Here is a 24,826-nt window from a genome sequence, read left to right on the forward strand (position 1 = left end):
CATGATTTTTATGTTTGTGAAAGGCCGAGTGACAGGCTGATGAGGTGAGCCTAATGCTCTATGTAAATGCTGGTGTATACTTAAACATAAATATTATTTTAGCTGAATGCACACAGCATGTAAGTGCACATATATTGAAAAATAATTGTTTGGCTGAGACATAACAGTATTTTTCCTTCTTTCTTTTTAAAGATGGAGGCTTTGGAACACTTGGTAGAATTAACTCAAAATCTATTTGAGTGTGATAGAGATGAGATGTACTACTACCTGCTTCAACTCTGTGGTAAGTGAGCTTGTGATCTTTTTCATCTTGTTTTATTTTGTGATTGGAGACAGGAAATAACCCTGAATTAGAGAGGAGTTTTATACTGATATGCAATTAGCCTTGATATTGTTTCTGAGATATCTTGGGGGAGAGAGAGTATAGGATTTTTTTTACCTGCAGACCTCAACACTTCAATAGAACTTCTGTAGTTTAAGTCTTCCAATCCATGCTATTGTCTCATATCCTAGCTTGAAAGTTTACTCTGCTTTGTCTTTTTGTATGCTTCAAGAAGGAAATCTGCTTATTTGTTATAATCTTTGATAAAGATCTAGAGCCTCCTGTAACTGGAACAGTTTGTAAAGTCTAGGAAAAGCCATTTTGTGTTTAGAGCACTAAATAGTAAATTGAGGCATTAAAAAAGCATTACAGTGAGTGCTATGTACTTTGGTAATGTGTATGTATATATTAATGAGCCGTTACAGCAATTTGATGTATTTGGTCATGGGGAAGACTTTCATTTGAGCTTGAAGTAGTGTTCCCCATGTATATTTTTGGTTGACTAGAACTAGTGATGTTTTAATGCTAAATAAAATACTATTCAAACCCCTTTCTTTTCCTATGGTAGTGACAGGGGCTGCTTCCCCGTTGCACTTACCACGAGCAGAAGCAATAAGTACTTCCACAGAAAAAATGACCAGAGACTCCTTGAGAACTTTGTTGCTTTTTATTTCCTGAACAGCCTCAGAAAGCTTCAAAACCTCAGAAAGCTTTGCCCAGTTCTGGCTTGCACATACTGGTTCGCCATCAAAAATCAAGTAGGCCTGAAAAGCAATCTTGTCTGAACAGGGAGGAAGCCTTCCTATTTCTGCACTCATCCTGTTCACCTCTGCAGTGACTAAGTCTGACTGTGTGCCTGCTAGGAAGAGAATCTAAGAAGATACAATTTATCAAGTTCTGTCATGCAAAATCTTCAGTCTTCTTTCAAAAGACAAAACCACTTCCGTGTATTCAAAGAAGTGGAAAACGTTTGTGGGTGTCCCTCACCTTAAAATACCAAAACCATGTGTATACCTGCTTTCCACTATTTTAGATTATCTATCAAAGCTGCCACATGCACAAATACAGTAGAGAGTTGTCATTGTGCACTTAAGCCCTAAGTTCATATGTGCTCAAAACTCATCTTCTTTGACTTATGCTCTTTCTTCATCTGCTCTGGCCCCATGCCTGTATTGATGGCTGAATTTGCTCTAGTTATCAGCACCTCTTTTAGAGTTGCGAAGCCCCAAACTGGACACAATACTCTAGATGTTGCCACATTACTGTCAAACACAGTGATAAACACATAAAAAAGTGTTAAGACATTTCCTGTCCCACTCTGCTAACTGCATATGAATCTGCTTTAAGATGTTATATGCAGTATTTCATCCTTGAAACCAATTGTTTTATTAGATCTTAGAGTAGGCACTGAGTTTGCTGCTGCTTCTAAAAAGCTGAAATGATGCCAGAACTTTGTTGAAAGTGGGCTTGGATCTTGAACCTGCTCAGGTACATATCAATGTGTTTTCCTAAACCCCTTGCTGCTCCTGGACAGAAGAGAACATTGCGTTGAAATATTCCATTGCAATATTGTTTGCAAAGCAGTACATATTGCTTTGAAACACCAACTTTATAACAATTCCAGAGAATATCCAAGTGTGTCATACTGCTTCCAGGTGGCTGCTCCACCTTTTCCTTGTATTATGACTTAGTCTAGTGGAGCCTGAGCTACAGAACAGGTAAAGTTCCTTAACTGAACAGTGGAAGAATAGCTGAAGGGCTGCACTTACAGGCTGAGATATTGCCGTGTGAACGATTCATTCTGTCATCCACCTTCTGACTCTGCCTTCTTGCCTTGCATCTCTTCATGTCTGTGATTCTCAATTAAACTGTGGAACAGAGAGATTACAGCTGGCAGATGTTGGGGTTAGGTACCTGCCGACAGGACATACAGTTGGAAGTCAATGCTATTCTGGTGACTTAGGAAACACAGGAAATCACCTGCTCTATGTAGATAAATAGTAATTAACTGTTTTCTTTCACAAAGTCCGGTTTTCTGTTTGTTTGCAGTTTTGTACAGTGATGCATACATAAATTGTTATTCTTGTTGAAAACAGTAGAATTATTCTATTAATTTGTTACCAATTTATTAAGTTTTTTCTTTCAGATCACTTATATTTTACAATCTTCAGATATGCATTTTTTTTCTTAGTGACAAGAGAGCCTGAAGGCTTAGAACACTTATTCGATTTGGAAGTGGTAAACTTCTGGCATGTAGCTGTTCTAACTCAGCAGCAATATAACCAGAGGATTTCATTTCAGAAATTTCAGGGTGCAACGTAAAAGTGATCCTTTAGAGCAGTGGTGTCAGACTCATTTTCACCAGGGGCCACATCAGCCTCGCAGTTGCCTTCAGAGGGCCAAATGTAATTTTAGGGCTGCATAAATGTAACTACTCCTACGTTTATAGAGCCCTAAAATTACAATTGGCCCTCTGAAGGCAACCGTGAGGCTGTTGTGGCCCCCGGTGAAAATGAGTTTGACATCCCTGCCTTAGAGTGTTCAATGTTTTGTAATAATTTAGAAATTTTTGTAATTAGTTTTAGAATTAACAATCAAGAATATTAGAACTGACGAGCTAGGAGGAACACTTGTGTGATATTTTTGGGTTGATTTCTCCTTCATTTGAAAATTCGTACAGTCCTTTTAGGTTTTTTCCTGTTCGCATCTTCTGGTGTCCTTTGTGTATTAGAACTAGTTTGGAACTTTTGAAGTTAATGACTATACAAAGCAGAGTACTTGATTAATATGATTAATTGAAGAACTATTTTCCAAAGATACCTTCTTTTGAATCACTTTAGATATGCATGTATACTGTAAATGTACCTCTGTCTGAAGTTTTGACCCCTGTTTCAGAGAACAACAATGACTGGGAAAAGGCTGAAGCTATTTGGACTAAAATTCAAGAAGAAAATGTTGTTCCTCGTGAGAAAACACTAACCTTACTGGCTGATATACTTGAGAAAAATGGTCAGGTTGTTCCATTTGAGGTACCTAAGGTAATTGAAACTTAACTTTCGTAGCTGACAGTACTTTTGAAATGGTTTCTTTCCATTGAAAAATGTTAACAGATAGCATTACAGTAACTTAAATAAGTTTGTTTGTTTTAAAGGTTAGACATGAAGATACCAGAAGTTTAAGTGCTTCTAAGGTGGAAGAAAGAAAAATAAAGATGCTTTGCAACAAAAACAATGCAAAAGGTAAAACAAAAACCACTGTTCTTTTCCCCTTCAGCATTAATTTTAAGATTTTGAATAACTACGGAGCAACAGATGCTTGCTGCTGCTTTTTGCTGGCTTGCTGGCATGTTAGGAAGGGTACATGATCATGTTACCCACCAATATTCTGCTTCAGAAACTGATATGAGATATGCTAAAATATTTAAAATGTCATTAGAAATGCTGACTTTTAAATGTATGTTTGAAAGCCAGTCTGTGGGGAAGTTACCTGTTTTAAAATTACCCAAGTATTGCTGCTCTGGAGTTCACTTTTTACTGTTGGGTTAACACTGTGTTCTAAACTTTCAAATGTATCTATTAAACACCAGAAACTAAATTTATGAACAGTATTGATGCTAAAAAAAAAATACTGCTTTTATGGTTCTCGGAAAATTGAGCTGTTTGGTGTGAGACATGAGAAGTGTAGTGAGAAGAAAAATTAATATCGAGTGAATTAGCTGTGACCATGTTTATGGGAAGACAATTACCTATTAAAAGAAGTTGTTCAGAGATTTTGTTATTTGCCACTGCTGTTGAGGTCTAATGAGATGAGGGATGGTTCCAAGTGTACTTCAGGTACCTAATTTTACCTACAGGTTTGGCAAAGAAGTTAACTAAATGAGATTAAATAAGGTGAGGCTCTTCCTATCTGGCTTTTATCTGTTAGTCTATTACCTATCTGCTGATGTTGCAAGGCGGTTTATTTCTATAGGAAGGAAGGATTCAGTGTGTTGCATAGTCTCTTTAGTTTCTTTACAACTAAGATTAAAGTTGCCTGGCTTGGTTTCCAAAACCCATATGCCACTGGGTGCCGCTCCACAAATAAAATACCCTGACTGAGAAATCACTTCAGATCACTTCTGCTGTGCAAAATGAATAACTCTTCTGTGCAAACTTCCCTGCCTCAGATAAAAACAGAATTAACTTAAAACATAGGTATTTACCTTTGTATATGGAAAGGAGGAGTGTCAGTGCAGTACTGTTGGCTCAGTTTGTGTGTAATTCATTGGAAATGCCTTTGTACCCATCTCGTGCCGAAGCAGCACACAGCATTACTGGGCCTTTCAAGGAGGGGAGGAAATCAGTCCCCATCTATTTTTTGCCAAGGTACAGAGCATTTGAATGCTCTGGAAATCCTTATTTTCTTCACCTATACTGTGACAAATAACTAGATATCTCCACTGAAAGCAGATTAGAAAACCGAGTTAAATAGGTTTAAAAAAATTAATTCTGCTTAATGAGGAAGATTTATAGATACAAGATGCCTAGTTATTTTCTTCTCTGAGTGTCATCAGTGTATTTTACAGGTTGATTTTTAAGCTTTGAGTTTTTAAAAGAAGAATCTGTCAGTCGTTCACACAGTTAACTTATGTTGTTAGTGAAATAACCCTGTAGAGTTATTCTGTTGCAGGAGCACTGATTAGAAATCTACAATGGAGTATTGATATTCTGCATATAGGGAGTGTGGTCTCATGTATATGAATTTAAAAATCATATGTATTATGGCTGACATAATGTGTTCAGGAAATCCTTTGTGCTGGGAAGTTTTGGGAATCCAAAGAAAATATGAGAAATGCAGAAATACTTTTTACTGAAAACCAGGGAATATTAACAGAACGTATTCTATCAAATTTTTCTTAGAAAAGTACCTTTGCCTATCATAGATTATCAAGTGGAGAGCAGGAGGAAACTAAATGTGTCGTGGACCTTGCAGGGAGACTAGTTTAAAACAAAAATATAAAATGTAACTGCTTACAGTCTGTTAAAATATTTGATGTTTAATTTGTCAGTAAATTATCCATGCATGTTTCTGTTATTTAAAAGTGTAGTATTTGAAAAGAGGTGGTCTAGATCTATTGGGAATTAAGGAAAAAAAGGCAAATGTTAGGAAACAATTCCTCTCCTGTTGGGAAACAGTTTATCTGTCTTAAAAAAAAAAACAATAAAAACTAGTTTGCCACTTTAATGTAACAGTATAGTGTAATTTTGATGTGAATGTAATAGGGCAGAATATAACTTTTTATCAACATCATCTTTTTGATGGGAAAAAGATTACCTTAATCTAGTTATGTAACTAATTTCATGAATTTACCCGCTCTGACATGGGGGTGTTTTGAAAATCTGTGAGGTGCTTGATTTATACAAAGTCATTTTTTCATTTTTATCTTCATTCCTCAGTGTGAGAACTTTACTCCAGGGGTTCATGTTACACGTAGCCAAAACAGTGGCAATTACTGAAGCAAATTTGATTGTCTTGAGAGCTGAGGCTTTCTTGGCAACTTGTCACTTTTCTAACAGATCTTTTTACTTGAAATAGCTAATATAACACAGTATGATTTTGAAACTAAGAACTTTCTTTTTTGAATGCTGATATACTTTAGTAATTTTAGATGCCATCTAAAGAAGTAATGAGCTGATAATACCTGATCCGGCATATGTCTCAATTTGAGACTCATCTAGGTAGTCTCCAAACATGCTACTTGCACTAATGCAAAATAAAGTCTAGAAAAGAATCTGAATAGGATAATCATTCTGAGGTAAAGACTGACAGCAAAACATCCTACAACAGGAAAACAAAACTAATACAAAGATTTTTAGTTCTTCATTGAACTACTTGTTACAAAAGAGATTTCAATATATTTCCTTGTAGAAAGAGGTCTTGTATTTTGTGAACTGTGATAGTTGATGGTAATATATGCTCGACGTATTCACTGGTGACAAGGTCCATTCCTGTACCCAGCCAATGGAGAAAAAGATTCAAACACAGGGTGAAATCCTAGTTCAGTCCAAAGACAGCAGAACTTTTGCAGGAGTCTACAAACGTAAGGAGTTTTTGGCTTTAAAAATTAGAATTTAAACAGGCGTTCATGAGCAGAAAGAACAAGCCTTTTTTGTTAATTAAATAATGACTTACACTTGTAATAGGTTATATCAGTTAAAGGTTTTTTGTTATTGTTGAATGCGATTGCTAGTCTACTGATACCTCAGATTTCAGAAAAGTGGAAGAAAAAGATGTCTTTCCCACTGAATTTAATTGTGAACACACTATGGGTGCTGGTGTTCAGCATCTGAGCAGGCAAGAGAGTTCAGCACATTGCAACAGATCAAGCTTTAACTTCAGACCTGTAGGTAAACATGGTGAAGGATTTCAAGACCTTCCTGTGTCATCCTGTTGTTTTATTGGTCTTTTAGTTGACAATGCAGTCACTGTTGCAATGTCAGACATGAGTCATATTCTCTCTTCATCCCTCTCATGTCTCTCCGTCTCTCTCGTATACATGAAACTCTGATACGCAGAAGTGGATTTTATTTTTCCTTTGGTGTACTTATCTGTTTTCTCTGTTCATATATGTATGTGTGTATATATATATATATATATGTATATTTAATATAGCTCCAAGTGTCCAAAGTAGATTATAGATGGCAGTGTTAATTCTGATTATTAACTCAGTGTAAGAGTTTGTGTTGTAAATAACCTATTTTATGTATAGTTAGTTTTGTGCCAGCATTTGAGCATGGTTTTTATGGATAGTCTTTGGTTGAAGAACTTTAACTTTCAAACCAAAAGGCACACCCAACAGTTTTGGTTTGGGGAATGCCAGCTTAAAATCCCGCAGCGCACTAAAATAAGTGCTGTTAGTGTGATGCTTCTTGTGACAATAAGATTCAAATGAGTTGCCTTCATCTTTGCTTTCAAAGTATAAGATAGATACTTAACACTTAGCTGTGAAATTTGTAGTGATAGTCCAAGTGTTTCTGAAAAGTTTTAAAGGTTATTGTGGCTATGATTTGAATTAGCTAAGGAATTGTTTTTTGCTTTTTATTAAATGAAGCATGGAATCACAGTTTTGATGTAAAGATCATTTGTGGTTCTTTACACAGCTTTCTAGAATATGTTACAGCCTTTATAGCAGTTTTATCTGCATGTTTATAGCTGTATAATCTTGTTTCAGAAAAATAAATGACTGAAAAGTGTGCTTATCATTTTTTCCCCCTTTTTGGTAACATCCTTTCATACACTGACAGTTACTGTGAATGCATGAAATAAAACTGTTAATCAGTCAAACAAATGCAGCGTAGTTTACTTGTTAAATATCTGTATATTTGTAAATTGTATGTTTTGTATAAATCTTGTCGTAGCCAAATAATTTGATCTCCCCATATTGCAATCACCTCCTATATTATTTGTTAAAACACTGTTGTGATCATGCACCAGACACTGTAACTATATACCCCAGAATTAGGTGTTGCTTTAAAAATCCTGAGTCTTCCCCTTCTAACCAGCTGTGTTGGTATTTAAGCAACAGCCACATATAGAAAAACAGCAGTAGCAAACTTTTTCTTCTGTGGAGGCGTGTGTCAGTTTCTTGTTGTATACAAGCAGTTTCGAACAAGCTGTAGCCAACAGCTTAGGGCTCGAAGGTGTAAGCAGAGGATAAATAGATTTTAAAAGGACCTTTTCAATGAACAGGTGGCATATTTCTATGACCCACATAATTGCAATATGACATTTCATTTTGCCTTTTTTCTTTTTTAGAGGCCTACAATATTTTCCTGAAAATGCAAGGAAAGAATGAGTTTCATTATCATTCTTATGGCATCCTTATAAAAGCGTTGTTAACACAGAATTGTCTTGAAGAAGCCATTGAAGTAAAACACATGTAAGACTTTCCTGTGTTTTGGCGATTTTAATTGTTGAGTGGGGGCTGGTTTTAAATAATTTCAGGATCATTTTCAGGTAAGTCCTTGTGGGAAAACAGGTCATCATGACTGGTAATTAGGAGTTATGGTAAGAAATACACCAGTGTTTCACAGAGCGATATGCCAGATATTAAAAAGATACTAGAGTGACAGTATGTATTGCTAGTAACTCATTTCAGCTAACAGTGTCAACAAATGCACTTGGCATCAGAACTGAAAGTCTCCCCTTCTGGCAGTCTGCCTTGTCCTCTTTAGAGCAATATCCAAACAGACAAGATTCCTTCCCTTAGCCGCCCGTGAGCCTTCCCCTCAGTGCCTGTCCCCTCTGCTGTCCCCCCCACCCACGCTCCCTGGCAGCTGGCCGCCTGCCAAATGCAAAATGGTACGTTTGACTCTGATGCCAGTGGCGAGGAGATGGCCAGAAACCTAAGATCCAGTCCTTACACTTCTGAAATAAATCCAACCTGCTGTCATGTGTCATTAGAATCACTGGAATCAAATGAACTTTTAGTGAGTTGTATGGTACGCCACTTGCTTTAATTATTGCCTGGACTGTGTGTTCTGGTGAGATTATAGGCTTCAAAGTAAGAGTGTTACTACTCATCCATGTAGAGGTAAAAAGAATAAAAAGAATAAAGAATAAAAATATAAGTTTAAGGAGTTCAAGCCATTCAGTTTCTTCAGCTAAAACAAGAACAGTGGTTGTCATCAGGTGTGCATAGTGATTTAGAAGTACATGTCGGTAAGATGCATAGGGCACTATGAAAATCTAATAATTTTTAAAGTCAGCTTAGTTATTGATGCCCAAGAACAGTATAGTGTAAGATGTTTATGGTTTTCATGTTTTCTTAAAGGTGTTTAGATGGAATACATGTCTTTCATTGAAAAAGTATGAGTTCTGCATTCAGAAGAACAAATCATGTTTTTTCAAATAGGTCTCAATAACTGGGCTTGATGCTAAGGAATGTTTGTGCTTGATGGATATATGGCTTATAGCAAGGAAAAAGTGGAACAGTTTATCAAATTAAACTCCCTGAAATGGAAGTAACTGATACATCTTTGTAAATAGAAGGTGGAAAGGACATGTTTTAGAAGTCCAAAGAATACTGATAAAATTTAGGTAGTTTGTTAGACATTCACAGAAAATATTCAGGTATCAAAAGATGTATTGAAAGATTATTCAGGGAAAAGTTTGAAACTTCCTACCGAAGATTTTTTACATGCATTCACTGCTTCCCTGCTCTGCAACTTCAACACACTTGTAAACAAGATGCCCAAAGTATTGCATATTGTCAGCAGTAATTTGCAGATTGGTAGAGCAGAAAGAATGGTGGCTTCTTCCTAGTATATCAGTGATTCAGAATTCCCACTTTAGATAAGTATTTCAGTGTGTAAATTCAAAGTACAGGGAAAAAATGAACAAAATTTTAAAAACTGAAAGAATTAGGTGTGTTTTAAAGGACTAAGCCTCTGAACCTCAAGATATTTAGGGAAAAAGAAAAAAGGATTTAATAATAGATTCTCTTCTTGGTCACTGTCACAGCCAACCATCATAATAACCTCAGTGCTTTTCAGAACTCTCCTACTCCACCTTGCAGTGAAGAAATTCCAAGTAATGACATTCTAAGAAGCCTGTAACGGCTCACTGTTGCATCAGGACAGAAAATGCTTCATATTGATGGTGCTCACGGTGTTTATCTTGTATGTTTTTTCTAGTAACAAATGCTTATATTAAGCATTTTCAAAAGTCATTAAGTTCTACATTATTTGCTGAAATAGAGAAAGTGATTGTGTGTACACATCATTGAGGAATAGCGTATCTGTGTGTTTTGCACACATTTCTGCATGCTTAATGATTTTACCAACCTCATGTTACAAAAAGAAAACTCCTACAAAGCCTAAATGTGTGCAGTGGCCTGAAACTTCTGCAACTCCTAGTATTTTCATAAAATAAAGGAAAGCTACTTTCATATATACAAGCTAACATCTTTTCCTTTTTACTCTGCTTGAAGCCAAATTTAAAATGTAAATAATATTTAGAGAACATTAGTATGAAGATTAATATAGGCAATAAAATAAGTATTTTTAATTTTAAAAGGTCACGTTATTTTATAACTTCTGTCTTGTTAGCAGAACTGAGAAACTTCCATACAAAAGTGATGCGGTAGAAGGAAATTGCACTCCTCCTCTGCCTTTGGAAAAAACAAAACAAAACCAAACATCCCAGAAGGTTACTGATCTGTTGGTCAACCCAAGTATAATTGCTCTGGCATTCTAGCACTGTTTTGAGGAACATTTACTTCATTCAGTCCAAGAAGTTTTAAACAGAAATTTAGAAGTATTGGAATGATGGATTAGTTCTGTAATAGTAGCTAACATCTATTTAATCACACTAAAGATTGGAAGATTGGAGAAAGTAAATCCTTTGTTACATGTAATTTACAGTCTCATGCATGAATTGTTGACTTAAGGGCTTTGACAGATGGGACAAAGGGAAAAAAAAAAGGCGGAACTGAGCAGTGGGTGCTTAGGCAGGGATTAAGAGGATTGGTTGGCAGAGTAAGAAAATCCCGAGTCCAGTGACTGCGTTTGTGAGCCTGGGAGGCTGAAAGTGACTGAGAGGATAGTCATATTGTGTGCGATGGGAAGGATTTTCTTGGGATTGAGGAGAATAATTTAGCAATGACCCTGCTTACCTCCCAATCCGCTCAGCCTCTAAGTTCAAGTAGGTAGGCTGCTCAGTTGTTTGCCACAAGATGATCAGTGAGGTTTATCTTGATTGCTGATATGGTAAATGGCAATGCCCCCCTTTTCCGTGTAGAGATTTTGTAATCTAGAAATGAACATTTGTAAAGTTATCCTTCTATATTAAAAATGTGGCTATATGTCATTTAGGAATGGGAACATTTTGTAGTATAAGATCTATGGGATTGCTGGCTAGTCTCTCTTGACTAATTTCCAGAGTGTTAGAAAAGCTTTAGCAATGTTATTAAAGATTCTCTTTGCTGTAGATACGTGAAGTTTTGTATTACAGCGGATAAAGAGTTGGTAAGCGAAATAAAATTTGAACATGGGTAAGGCAGCAAATGTGGTATGTTCACTTTAAAACCTGTATACATCTAGATGACAGAAATTTGAAAATTAATCAACCAAATGATATGGTGTTAGTTCATAATATGCTTTAGTTTATGTTTAAAATATACAGTGCTGAAAATAAATGTTTCATTTTTATTGCTGAAAGAATAGTTTTACATTTTATAATTATGGTGACTATTGAAAAAAGAAGAAAAAGTATCCAGCTTAGGATACAACAGAACAATGCAGGGCATGCAGTTATTTTAGTCATCTAATATGTCAGCATTCAAGAATCTGAACCGATTGTTTAAAAAAAATCTTGTACTTTGTTTCTTTTGTTGCTCACTTCCAACTTTGTCATCTGTCAGAATGCAAAAAAAAATTATCCTTCTATAACCATTGACAGGATAACACAAAAGCTGTCTCCAGGTCGATATTTTGCAGCAATATTTTTAACATACGAACAGTAGTTTTTATAATTTCACCTTGGTGCTCAACCATTTATTATCGTATCAGAAGCATGTCAGTAATTCCTTTCTAAATGTCTGCTTCTTTTAGTGCTGAGACCCACATCAAGGGCTTCACACTGAACAGTGCTGCCAGCAGCCTCCTCATCATATCGCAAGTTAGGCGGGATTATTTGAAAGGTATGTCACAATGCTTGACCTTTACGTCACATTAATGCCTCTGCAGATTTTTCTTGTAACGCCCTTCGAATACTTGGATAAAGGAGTCCATTTAGCAAATTACCTGCTTATCAAGAGCCTTTTGTGGTAGCTGAGAGACGTAAATTACTGTACATGCATTTATAATACAGCTTGAATATGAATGTACTTGTCATTTGACCACTTAGTCCAGTTTCCATTCCATTTAACACAAGATGGGTTTTCTTAAGATGAATCACAGCTCTTCAGACATGCAAAATTTGTGCTCCAGAACGAGAGAAAGTACAGGCTTTCAAGTGCGTTAAAATTCACAGCACAAGTCATTTTGCTTTGGAAATTAACATACTTTAGAGCATCTGAAACAATTCCCAGCAGTTGTTTCTTGCATATTGTGTTGGTTGTGTGAGATATCACACGAGTTAAATTGACTGTTAAATGTGCAGGATTGTGCACTAAATGATTATAATATTGGTTTTAAAACTTAATCAAATACTTTTTAATAGTTCTCAATACCAACAGTAACAAAATATTCAGTTTGGTTTTCTTTTTAATTTAACGATGGTGACAGAAAATGAAATGGTGGCCGAAGAGTATGTAAGGTTGCCCAACAAGATGGTGGATAAAGTTTGTAGTTGTTTTGGTTTAGTTCCCATCATTGGTTGTTTTGCAGCCTAGAGTTTAGCTCCGCGGTGTTGCTTTTTACTTACTTAGTTGTTACATAGAACTCCTGTGAGAGAGGAAAACACTGCAAGGACATAATTTTACATATAGTCCTGTCTTTTATCCCTGTGCAAGCGTAAGTGCACTGTTGATCCGTATTTTTGTCGGTACTGCTAAGCGTTAATGCAGCTACGTACGAAGAAAATGTATTACACTGAACTGGATTTTACTTGCATATCAGAAGGCATACCAGAAAATCCATTTTCAATTCTGCTGTTAATTTTATTTCGTTCCAGTAGGCATAGCTGTAGTAGCCCATACCTATGTAACATTAGCCACATTAAAATACTCGAAGAGGAACATTTAGATGCATCTTGTCACTTATACTCCTTCCTGCAGCTGATAAACTTGTCTTCTTTCAGATTCCTTCCCTGTTCAGCCTCCAGTCTGAGGTCATTGTCAGGTGTCATTCACTGAAGTATTTGGGAGGAATGCAATTGCTTCTCTCTCTCTTGGCAGATCTTAAGTTTTTGCAGCTTGCAAGTCCTTTGCCTGACATTCCTGCCTGATTTTATTCTGATAAAGTTTCTGCTTTTTCTTCTCCAGTGTTCCATGTAGTTTTGCCAGTTCCTCCTAAATATTACACACCAAAAATCTTCCCTTCTTCAGAACATGAGTGATGTTTCTGTATTCTGCCAATATTTTGCGCTAACTATGTGATTTCTTTTTAATTAGCATACTGAGTTCTCTGCCACGTCAACCCCTCTCCCTTGCTGTACTCTAAAAGTGTTTCTTTTTGCACAATACAAGGTTTCTCAAAAGTCTGTGGAACTACGTTGGCTTGCAAAATTATATTTTCCTTTATCTTGTGCATTGAACAAACTTTACCTTGCTAATTTAATTGAGAAGTCATACTTGATCTTTATTTCTATTTTAATTTGAAAGGTATTGCTTCTCTTTTTGTAAGTGAAGTCTTGAAAATGCAAGCTACTAAATATTTCAGCCATTCTGGTCATTTCTGAGGCTCATAGATGACACAAAAATTTTGGGGGCAGTCTTTTTGGAATCTTTTGGTGGTGAGCTCCATTTGACCTACATCCTGTGGTGGCTTTCAGTTGTGTAAAACTTGCTGGTTTTATTACTCCCTCATACAGTTCACGATCATTCTTTGCTGTGTAATGTGATATAGTTCAAAGTTTTTGTGTAGGTCCCTGAGTAAACTCATAAGAGCTCTTTCTTCTAGCAAGAACTTGGTAAAACCCAGGTTACTTTAAAGAGTTAGAACTTGGGTTTCACAGTATGGAATTTGAAGGGTTTAGAGGAAAGCCTTTGAAAGAGAAATGGTTGGTTTCCACAAGCACATAGTTACATGCTTTTAAGTACTGAAAAATCAAGGGATTAAATTATTAATTCAGATTAGTACTAATGAGTGCTTTTGCGTAAGGAAAAAAATATACCAGCAGAATTATCTAGTATGCTGCTAGTACGTAATTTCTTGCAGTAGTGCTGCACACACGCAGCTTTCAAAACTTTATCTGTCCTTGTTCTTGAGAAGGCTGCTCGTGCTCCGTGCTGAAGCGAGGCCTGCGCTTAAGTCAGGAGAGAATTTGAACTTAGCGTATGTTTTAAGTTTGCTCTTTAAATTTTGGGAATCTTACCCCTGATGCATTGCTCCATTTTTTTCCCCTAAAAAGAAAGGGGGGGCAGGCGCGGGAAGAAAATTTGCCATGAAGGAAGGTTAGGCATATAGGATAGTTTGTTTTTTTTTTCTTCCTTTTTTTTAAAAGGTAATATTTGGTTTCTGCAATACCTGCGTATTGAATTGGAATGTTAATGCTGTGGAGTCCAAGTGGGTGTATATTATGTTAGAAGTGTTATCCCTTGGTATTATAATTATTATGTGTCATTAATCCTGCCTGTGCTGGTAAGGAGTAAGAGGTTTTTACCAGAAGGGCACGTCTTTATCTGTGTGTTTGCTCATGTATGGTGTAAATTGACAAGAATGCTGGTTAGAGAAGTGAGCGTGACTGCACCTGTGGTGGGTTTGGGGTATTTGTGGCAGATGGACAGGAGATCAATTTTGTGTGTGTTTAAGATAGGTAATTGCTTTAATTTTAGAAGTTCGTGAGGTAACTGTCCAGTTTTGAGTTTATTTTTTGTTCTTGTATGGAGACTTCTGTCCGATGTTTTTATTTTAAAAACTAAATGTTGGTAAAGTTTTGGTGCACACTTAAAAACAGAAATCTGAATACCAGACTTCAGCAGTTTCAATGATGACTTACATTTTTAAACTGTATTTGTTCTTAAGTATGCAACATTTTTTTGTTTTTAGTAAAGAAAATTTATTGTAGTTTGAAGAAAAAACAGGTCATGACTTTCAGGTCATAAGGGAGGACGTTTATGACACAGCAGCTTTCCTTGAGCTGGGTACTAAAATAAATTTATTAAATGTTAAAAGTATTATAATACTTTTTATTAAGCAAACATTAAAGCATTTTAACCTGAATTACTGTTGAAAGTTTTTGTTTGTGTGTGTATATATTCAAGTTATGATTCACTATAGCAATTTTGGATCTTAAGTTCAGCAAGAGAATTGTTTTCTGCACATGTTTTTAAAAGGGGACAGTTAATGATACCAGCAGCATGATTGCCTTCTGAACTAAAATCTGATTTCCTTTTCCCTTATTTCTTTACCATCATTAGATGCCATTGCTGTTTTAAAAGGAATGCTTGACAGCGGTGTGTTGCCCACTAGACCAGCAGTTAGCATGCTCATTCAGACTCTGGCAGAAAAAGGAGACGTAAAGAACCTGCAAGCACTGAAAACCATACTGGATGACACCACAAAATCAATTGGTGTATCTGCCTCACTAATCCCTAATGCTATTGCATTGGCTCATACTAAGAAGTAAGTATTTCTAGGACTGAGATATGTAACTCTTTTCTGCAGAGTGCTGGGAATCACTTGCATTATACATTCCATTCTGTTTCCATTCTTACAGTGTCCTAGATGTCAAAATTCTGGTCAAGTTGAGCAGTGTGCCGTTCAGTTCTATTCTGGTATCATTTCCAAAACACACTTGGGGATGAAAACCATTTAATAAAATACAGGGATAGTTATGAAGCACTGGGGAGAGCATGCAGTCTTTTCTGGTGGTATAATTTAGCTTTGATACCTTTGTTCTAACATTTTACACCTCATGTGAAGTGTTGTCCTTGGTGTTAGATCAAAAGTCCTATGAAATCTGAATGCAAAGTTGATTTACTTCATCAATACAAATGTAAACAATCTTGGAACTTAGCAGTACAGATTATGCTTATACTTATTTGGAAACAAAAATTAGCTACCTGTTCCAGTAGTTGAAATGACAAAATATTGTTGTGTTTACTCTCAAAATGTGAAAGCCAGACATATATCCATGGCGTGGTTTTAATTTTTTTTGGTCAGAATTGTGAAGAGTTGTTTGCTATGCTGTTACAGGCCATGGTTTCTGTCATAATAGTTATCCCCACACTTTGAGTATCCTGTGATTCAACCATTCAGTTCAGTTTCATGTTCTGCCTAGCATTTTTGGTTTAGTAGGTACGTTGGTACTGTGCTGGTTTATCCTCTGTATAAAACTGTAAGGGGGAAGCACTTCTGGGACATACTGGGCACACTATGAACTTCTGAAACATGCTTTGTAGGAACCAGTCTTCAGGAATCCTATGTATTCTGTTATTTTATTTCAAACCAGTTTTGTCAGATAGACCTCTTTTGTCTAACTTGACAGGAAAGCTGTTGAACGATGTAGTACATCAGAGATGCCTGAGGCAATCAGGTATGCCAGACCAGAGAGAATAGTCACTGACATGTTTGGAACAGCAAGAGGACTTGAATTGAAGGAGAACTGTGCAGGCCATTGAGCTCTGTCTATAAAGGACTGGTTCTGTAAATACATAGATCTGAGTGGTCCTTGGTACACGGTTCTTGTGCATTAACTTTTGCCTAAATTAAACATTCCAAATAGCAGAGATACCTTTAGGATTTGTCTCATAAGCTGTGTGTTTTCCTATATTTCCATGTCATACAGGTGTTGCAAAGTCATGCCATATTCTTAGTGTGTAGATTGGTGACAAAAATGAATAAGTAGCTATATGCAGGCACATGTTATTTAAGCAGCATACATTTTTTTCCCACACCAAGGCTTGTTTAGATACATGAAAGGACTTAACAGCAGCATAAATAATATGCACCTTATATATTCTTGAATATCTTGCAAGCTGTACTTTGAGAACCACGAAACACAGATTCTTACAAATATTTTTTTATACCTGTTCATTTATTGGTAGATTCATGTTTCTGATATACTTTTCAAAGCATTTTTCATAGGTTTCAAATGTACTATGTTTCTGTTTAACCTAAAAGCATTTATCATGCTCCGATTTATTTTTCAATTAAATTAGTTTATAAAGTGGACTGATAAGACATGTTGTCATTTGAACTTTTTAGAACACTGGAATTAGAGTTAACACTTTGGTGAATACTTTCTGCATTATTTTATTAGCATTTGCTGTACATAAGCTGTAAGATTAAAAGTGTTTAGACAAAGGTACTGACCAAATGACAGTTCATATTGTCTTTTGCATCCAAAAAGGCAGGCATAGGAAAAATCGGGTAAATAATTAATTGAATGACATTAAAAAATACTTGAGTTGCATGCATTAATTATTCAGATACCTTCTGTTAATGTTTTTACTTACCTTGTAGACTTGCAGAATACAGTTTTCTAAAGCAGCTAGTTGAACTCTTCTTTCTTAGTGAGGTTAAAAGGTGTGTTAAAATTACTTAGGCTTTGTACAGGTCAAAGGTCATTAAATATTTACTTATAGGTTAATTTATTCATTTTCATAAATGGCTTCACTTTTACAGTATCCAAATGAAGTCATAGGTACTCAACCATTCCTGGGGTATACAACCTTAATGTGGAAAACAAAAACTTTAATGAAGTTGCTTCTTTAGCTTTAGAAATCTTGATTTCAGAAACTAAGCCAGTTCAATCTCTTTTCCTAGCAATGACCTTGATGCTGCCGTGAAATACCTTGAGCCTCTGCTTATCTCTGGTGCACAGAATCCTGATCAAGCTGTCAGAAGTATTTCCTATTTGTTAAGAAAGGTGTCTGAGGAAGGATTAGAACCAGCTTTGGAAAAATGTAAGTTAATTGCTATGATATTTAAATATTCTGACTAGACAGAGTTGTTATGAAAGAGCTATTACATGTAAAACCTGCTCAGTCAGCATAAATCATGCCTGTGAAGTTTAGAAAAGTGGCTTTTCAATCACAGATTTTCCTTATGTACCCATCATTTTGCAGTTGGTGCGATGGCAGAACGACTGGCCAGTCAGTTTGGAATTTACAGACCTGTCACAGATCTTTTCCTTCAATATGTCAGCGCAGACAGAGTGGATGATGCCAGATCGCTGATACAGGTAATGACATAACATGAGAGGTACAGAAATGCTTAGAGCTCTTCAAAGGTTAGCTGAGGAATTGTCAAAAAGAGGCGTTGAATAGCATAGACTAATACTAGTCTGCTTTTAAAGTGTGAGTCGCAGTAGCACAGTTTAGACTATACCAAACCATGAGCTAGTACTCTAGTACTAATAATAGTAGTAGGTGTCAGAGTTGAAGTGGTTTTTGTCTTCTAACAACGTGAAGGAAATAAAGGAAGACTTGTATGGTGCTTGAAATTCCATCCAAATCAAATATTCTTTTACAAGTTTTCTGCTAGACAGCAGTTGCTTCTTGCAACTTCTCACATAATTTCCTTAAGTGCTGTAAACATAATAATATCATACAGCTGTACAGTTTGCAAGCCAGAAGCAGGCAATGTTTGCTCTTCATGGACCTTACTTCACTTGTTTGCTGTAATGTTGTTTATGCTGCATTAAAGGTTTGTCAAGAGCTGAATTTGCTTTCTACTCACTTGAGTATCATGGGTGAGTGAAAAGGCTGGTCTCTGGGTCACAGTCTCAGGTGAGTTAGCAATCTTCAGGGAGTGAGACAACAAGAGCAAGCTCAGCAGAGGTGGGATGAGCTGTGGGTGATGGGAGGCTCATCCCAGCAGGTGGCAGTCCAGCAGTCACGCCAGTTTGGCATTCAGCAGGTTCTGTGTCTGGAGGCTCCTGCCTCAAACCGAGGTCTCTCACCATCTCCTGATGGTGCTTACTACTGATTTGGCAGTTCCCAAGCATTTTAAGCTGTTAAAGAAAAAGATCTGCTTCATCCATCAGATGCTTTATGATATTCCAAGACCATTTTTAAGAAGACTGCATACCAACAAATGTGTTCAGTTACTTCTGCTACAGTGTGAGGCATATTATCTGTATATTCCCTGCTCTGGAATATTACTTCATTTATAGCTTTGCCTAACTGGACATCTGAGTATTAAAAGGAGACTACAGTTCTGATACAAAACCCTCTTGCTGTATAGCATGAAACAGCAAAATGAAACAAAATCTCAAGTTATTTTACTCTCATTCCTGATTTTTCGATTGTTCTTTGATTGAAATGAATGAAATTGAATGAGTGAATGAAAATTGGTTACAATTTCTTGCTTTTGTGAAGATAGAGGGGTTTGCTTTTTTAAGTAAAACCAGCATGTTCCTACAATTTTTTAAAACCTAGAATAATTTCCATTCATATATCCCTAAAATTTCTTACTACAATGGCATCCTACTGTTGGAATTAAATTCATGGCTCTATGGCATACTTGAAATAACATTCACAGGTAAGGTTGAGTTGAAACTTCTGTGTATATGAGAAAATTTGGGTTTTATATGGTGCAGGAAAAACTTTCAGTTGTGTTAAATATTCTTGACTGCTTTTGTGGATCAGGTATTCCACCGATAGGTAACTAGAAGGTAGTAATAATCACTGCCCATTGTTTGTTATTTTCTTGAAAGTAAATCACAATCTGAATTAATTATTTTGCTTGTAATAATTGGAAATATTAATATACATACGGAGAATCCTTACATTCAAAAATGCATCTAGGAGTCTATTTAAAAGTTGAAGAAACAGCAACAGTGTCTTTTGTACTGTCTGGAGGGAAAATGCTTTTACTGACAAAAGTCAAAAGTGGTTTGATATTTCAGCATGAAAGGGGTCTGCGGGAAACGTCTCTCCAACCAGACTGTCTCTTTCATTTTAGAACATCCTTATTTCTTACACTGACAGTAGGTGAGAATGGCTAGAATCAGTTAAAAAAATGCTGCAAGCTTCTCCCATGAATGTTTTGCCTCTGTTTATCACCATAAAGCAATTTTTTGTCAGAACCCAAGAGGTACATTTTTGTCCCAGTTTGCCTGATAGAATGAGGTTTCACACCTTTTCACTTGGACTTTAAAAGCTTGTCAAACCATATTACACATACTGTACATTCATAATGGCATAAATCCAAATTTTTTTGTGTATGTCTAAACCACTAATTGAATGTAGTAAATTCATGGTGTGTTTTTTTTTTTTTTATGCCCACAGTCTCTTCTTCTTGTGCATTTTGGTACTGATAAACTATCTTACAGCTGGTAAAAAGCACTGTGCGTTGTAAGAATTTTAAGACTGACACCTTTGAGGACCATACACTAAAATATTGTCTTATATTTTTTATTTTGCCTTTGTTTCTAAAGTAAGATTTTTTTAATTTTTTTTTTTAATCTGGTCTGTCTCAAACTTTTTTTAAGTTCAGCTTCTCTCTCTCAAACACTGTCTATTGCAGTGAAAGCCTTTTATAAAATAGAGAGATTGAAATCAGTCCTTTGTATGCGTAAGTGTAGGTAATTATACTTTAAAGAGAACTTGCTTTGTACATTTTAATTTTTATAAAGAAACGAGCAGTTATCTCCCTGACACCTTATTAAATGTATAATTAACCTTATGATCCCTAGCTCACTTGTGAATGCTTGGCAGTATAATTGGAGAGGAACAGTGTTTCTCTTTTTCATTCTTTTGCAGTCCTAAACCTCGTTTTTGTGTTATGTTGAAGTATTAGTTTAATTCTTTCCCCTTTTGTTTTAAACAAACTTTATACCTACCGTTTTAAAAACAATGTTTACCAAAACGGGGCATGAAATGAACTCGTTTCCTATGTTCAGTGGTGTTGCATTTTCTTTTTTTGAATTAATGGTCAATTATTTACCTTGTAAATAGGTAATGTATATTATTTTTAATATCTGTAATTGGTAATTTTCACGTTAGCCTTTCTGTTTAATACTAGCCTGCTCATGACTGCTACATTATTTCTTTATCTTTAGAGGTGTGGTGCATTGGTTGAAGACAAGAGAACTTTAGTGAGTTTTATGGCTAGATCAGCATCTAAACCTGGACAGGTATAATATTTTTTCATTTATATAATTGTATATGTAGCAAAATACTACTACATCAACCTTTCTTGAAGTGGTTTGGATCTTGAACTTCAGAGTTGACAGCTTTATCAGGTTTCTTGGGGAGAGGGGAGGTTAATTTGCAAAGCTGGTTACAGTTAAAGGAACAGTTTATTTTACGGAATGTGATGGTAAGGAGAGGGTGCAGTTAATATTTCTATTATTTCAGTAATTTCTTGCATTTTTGATGTTCTATCTTATATCCTACCAACATTGTGCTTTAAATGTTTTACTGCACTATGCGCTTCAGTATCGCAACCTGAAAGTACTTATTTTGTTGGCTACATTGTATGAATGCAAATGCAACTTAAAACCTCAGCCTGTCTCTAGTAATACAATGCCTCTATGCTTACATTAAAAGACACATCCCATATTACTTGTTAGGGTAGTTTGGGCATGTATCTTGTTTGAGCATCTCTTTAGGTTCCTGGCTTTACGCTCATTCCCTGTAATTCAAAATTCTCTAATTTATGTGCCTGCTCTACTCCTGTCCCTTCCTTCTCATATGCCTCCCTCAAAATAAAAATTAAAACATAACAAAACAAAAAATGACAAAACAAAAAAACACACGACACACAGACACACACAAAAAAATGCTCAGGAGACAATTAATACACAAATTAGAATAGACACTTTTCAAATGATGGACAATGCACATTTATGTTTTGTGGAAATTGCCATTAAATACTCATAGATTAAAAGTAATGGTGATAAATATGATGATGATAAACACCATCTTTCAGTGTCTGAAGAAGAAGTTTAAAAACTTGAAATTTTTTAGCTTTTCAAGCTGCAATTTTAATCACACATAGAAGTTGGTAGTATGTGATAAAGATGTTAGTAATTTCTGTAAACTTCTTTTAATTCAAGACCAGAGAGACTTTGAAACTGCAATCAGAGGTTGAGGGAGGGAGGCTCCAAATTTAAGCACATTAGTTAGTGATCTAACTTCTTGTAAGCACTGATTATAGCTACCATTGACCTCGAGGTCAATGAAGGCTGTTGTGTGGTTTGCATTTTTTTTAAATTGGTTGAAATCCTGACATATTTTCATTAATACATTAATTGCTTCCTTCAAAAAAAACTGAGAAACTATAATAATGTTTATACTCCTTGAGTATGGGTTTTAGTCCCATCTTTTATTTTGTGCCTGATTTCTTTGGCAATTTCTTATCTGCATATGAAATTTTGGAAAGCAAAGGGTTTTTTGTCTGCTTTCAGATGCACTGTCTTTTCCTTGTTATCAGTACAGTTCATTTCACTTAGAAGTCTGAAATAATTATTCTAACTTGGGCAATTTTAATTTTTCTTGAAGATTTGAAGTTAATGCTCTTTTTTTTTTCCTGTGCATTAAACTTCCTAGGCAAAGAAGATCGAGACACTTCTAGAACTGATTCCTGAGCATCTAGATATGGAAATTGCATACCGCTACCTCATGAGATGTTACGGTAATTAACTCGCCTTGGAGTAGTTTTTTAGTAGTAACTCTTGAGACATTCAGAAAGGTCATGGAAACCCTTAAAAAGGGGAGTAGGATCTAGACTGTGTAACTTGCTTTACAGTTTGAGCCACAAAGAGGTGGGGGGTTTGTCTGGGCTCTGTTGGGTCTGTAGACTATCCTAGCTATTAATTGGAAAAGCAGTTAAATGACCCAAGCCTGGAATCCTTTACAAAAGGAGCTGTGTTAGATTAAAGGATATTACTACAACAGAGGCTAAGAAAGGCCTTTGTGGAATAAAAAAGGAATCCACCCTAACCCATGGAGAGAAGTACTATAGAAGTGAATGGCTTTTGAAATTAATCTGGCTTTTTTCCTGAAACATGTAAATAAGTATGTCGGTTCCTTTTACGCATGCAGTTAGTTCTCCCAGGCAGTTAGCAATAGGACAAGGGGGCATGGGCTTAAACTCTACCAGGGGAAATTTAGGCTGGATATTAGGAAGAAATTCTTTACAGAGAGAGTGATCAGGCATTGGAATGGCCTGCCCAGGGAGGTAGTGGACTCGCCGTCCCTGGAGGTTTTTAAACTGAGATTGGACATGGCACTTAGTGCCATGATCTAGTAAACGGACTGGAGTTGGACCAAGGGTTGGACTCGATGATCTCTGAGGTCTCTTCCAACCCAGTCGATTCTGTGATTCTGTGATTCTGTTTCAAAATCATAACTGATTAGTTACATCAGTAGTGTGCAAGGACCTTATTGTTACTCATGTAGATTTTTTGTACCTGTTTTAATTCAGACAAAATGAATATTCCAGATGCCTTCATTTGGATTTACCTAAACAGTTGAAGTGCTAATCAGTTCTTTCTATAACTGATGTCCAAGAGGAACAGCTCTAAACAATCAAGTTGCTTCTTTAAATATTTGCAACACTGACTCTTGAAAAAACAGGACATACAGCCCCTATGGCAACACTCAAGTGTAAGCTTGTGTCTCTGTGCTGTAGTGTCCTTTGCCTTGTGTACTCTGATATGGTGCTCCAGTTTTATTATAGGGAATAAATACTCTTCATACATGTATTATAAGTGAAAAGAAATGATGACAGAAGCTGGTGCTCCACTCTATCACAGAGGAGATAACTAGGAATAATTAAGTAAAAAACTTCAAACCCTAGTCCAAGGTATGGTGTTTAAGGAATACAAACTTCACTGTATTTGAATCAGCTTATAGAAGTTGTCATTATATCATATCTAACTTAGTCAATTCACTTGCTTAGTAATGTTCAAAACAGCAATCCCTACCAAAATCCTGTAGCTACATAGTTTCATTCACAGCAGTGTAAGTTTGCTGATGTGTTTTTATGAAACAAAAATGCCCTTTTGTCACCAGCACTGTACTTGCTGCTTCACACTATCACTAGCCCTTTACTGCTTTTACCTCAGTAAAAATTCCTTAAGTGAACTAATTGATTTTTTTCAAGGTTTTTTCCAACTATGTCACAGTACAACAATTTCATAAAGAGATTGCAGAGAATCAGTCACTTGCTCTGTTATACTAGAACAATGGTTAGCCTATATTCAACATGAGAGGCCAAACTGTATGTGAACAGATCATTGCTGTAGTTTCTTCAGGCAGAGACATAGCTGGCTCCTAACAAGTTCTAGAGGAGACTGTCAGTACCAGCCTGAAGAGTTTAAAAGCTGTCCCTGAGTTACTCTGTTCAAGCATCTCGCCTGTGTGAGACATTGATTCCACTCCAGTGTCAGGTAGAAAAGTGCACATCAGTCACTTGACCCACTTTACCAGGGCTGAGTTGGATGAATCACGCTGGGATATCTTTGCATTTTCTATTGCATCTTTTTGTTTTAAGAGGAGGTAAGGTGGTGTCCTAGCCTTAGGATTTTCAAGGACATTTACTATATTCTGTCACCACCATATATAATATGAGCAGACCTATAGACATGAACAGCAGTTTAGCTGCCTCTTTGCCTCATCTCTTCTATTTTATCTTCCATTACTATCTGCTGTGGTGAGTATGGTAGTGTCATTTGGCTGTTAAAATGATCATCAGCAAAATATTTAGCACAATGGACACATAGAAGACTGTGCTTAGCTTCTGTTCTAGCCAAGAGGGCTAGAAATAAGATCTTTTATTTGAAGTATTTTTATTTTTTTCATTTTACAGTCAGTAAGCATTAAAACATAATTTCTCATTTTGGGCTCAGTCCAACCTTGTAGGATCATAATTTTTTAGAGAACAAATGATTCTCCTGTAAAGCTCA

At 36.1% G+C, this 24,826-nt stretch overlaps 1 protein-coding gene across 3 annotated transcripts in view; it reads left to right on the forward strand.

The window, feature by feature from the left end:
• Positions 1-24,826, forward strand: part of LRPPRC (leucine rich pentatricopeptide repeat containing) — a 92,742-nt gene that overhangs the window by 64,322 nt on the left and 3,594 nt on the right. For all 3 annotated transcript variants that reach the window (XM_065058277.1, XM_065058276.1, XM_065058275.1), the window contains exons 27-36: positions 193-283; positions 3,218-3,360; positions 3,474-3,561; positions 8,117-8,240; positions 11,914-12,002; positions 15,384-15,588; positions 17,734-17,873; positions 18,036-18,151; positions 20,975-21,049; positions 22,467-22,551. In XM_065058277.1, coding sequence (XP_064914349.1) covers positions 193-283; positions 3,218-3,360; positions 3,474-3,561; positions 8,117-8,240; positions 11,914-12,002; positions 15,384-15,588; positions 17,734-17,873; positions 18,036-18,151; positions 20,975-21,049; positions 22,467-22,551 — 1,156 coding nt within the window. The remainder of the gene's footprint in view (positions 1-192; positions 284-3,217; positions 3,361-3,473; positions 3,562-8,116; positions 8,241-11,913; positions 12,003-15,383; positions 15,589-17,733; positions 17,874-18,035; positions 18,152-20,974; positions 21,050-22,466; positions 22,552-24,826) is intronic.

The sequence above is a fragment of the Columba livia genome, chromosome 3 (assembly GCF_036013475.1).
Source record: "Columba livia isolate bColLiv1 breed racing homer chromosome 3, bColLiv1.pat.W.v2, whole genome shotgun sequence".
Lineage (NCBI taxonomy): Eukaryota > Metazoa > Chordata > Aves > Columbiformes > Columbidae > Columba > Columba livia.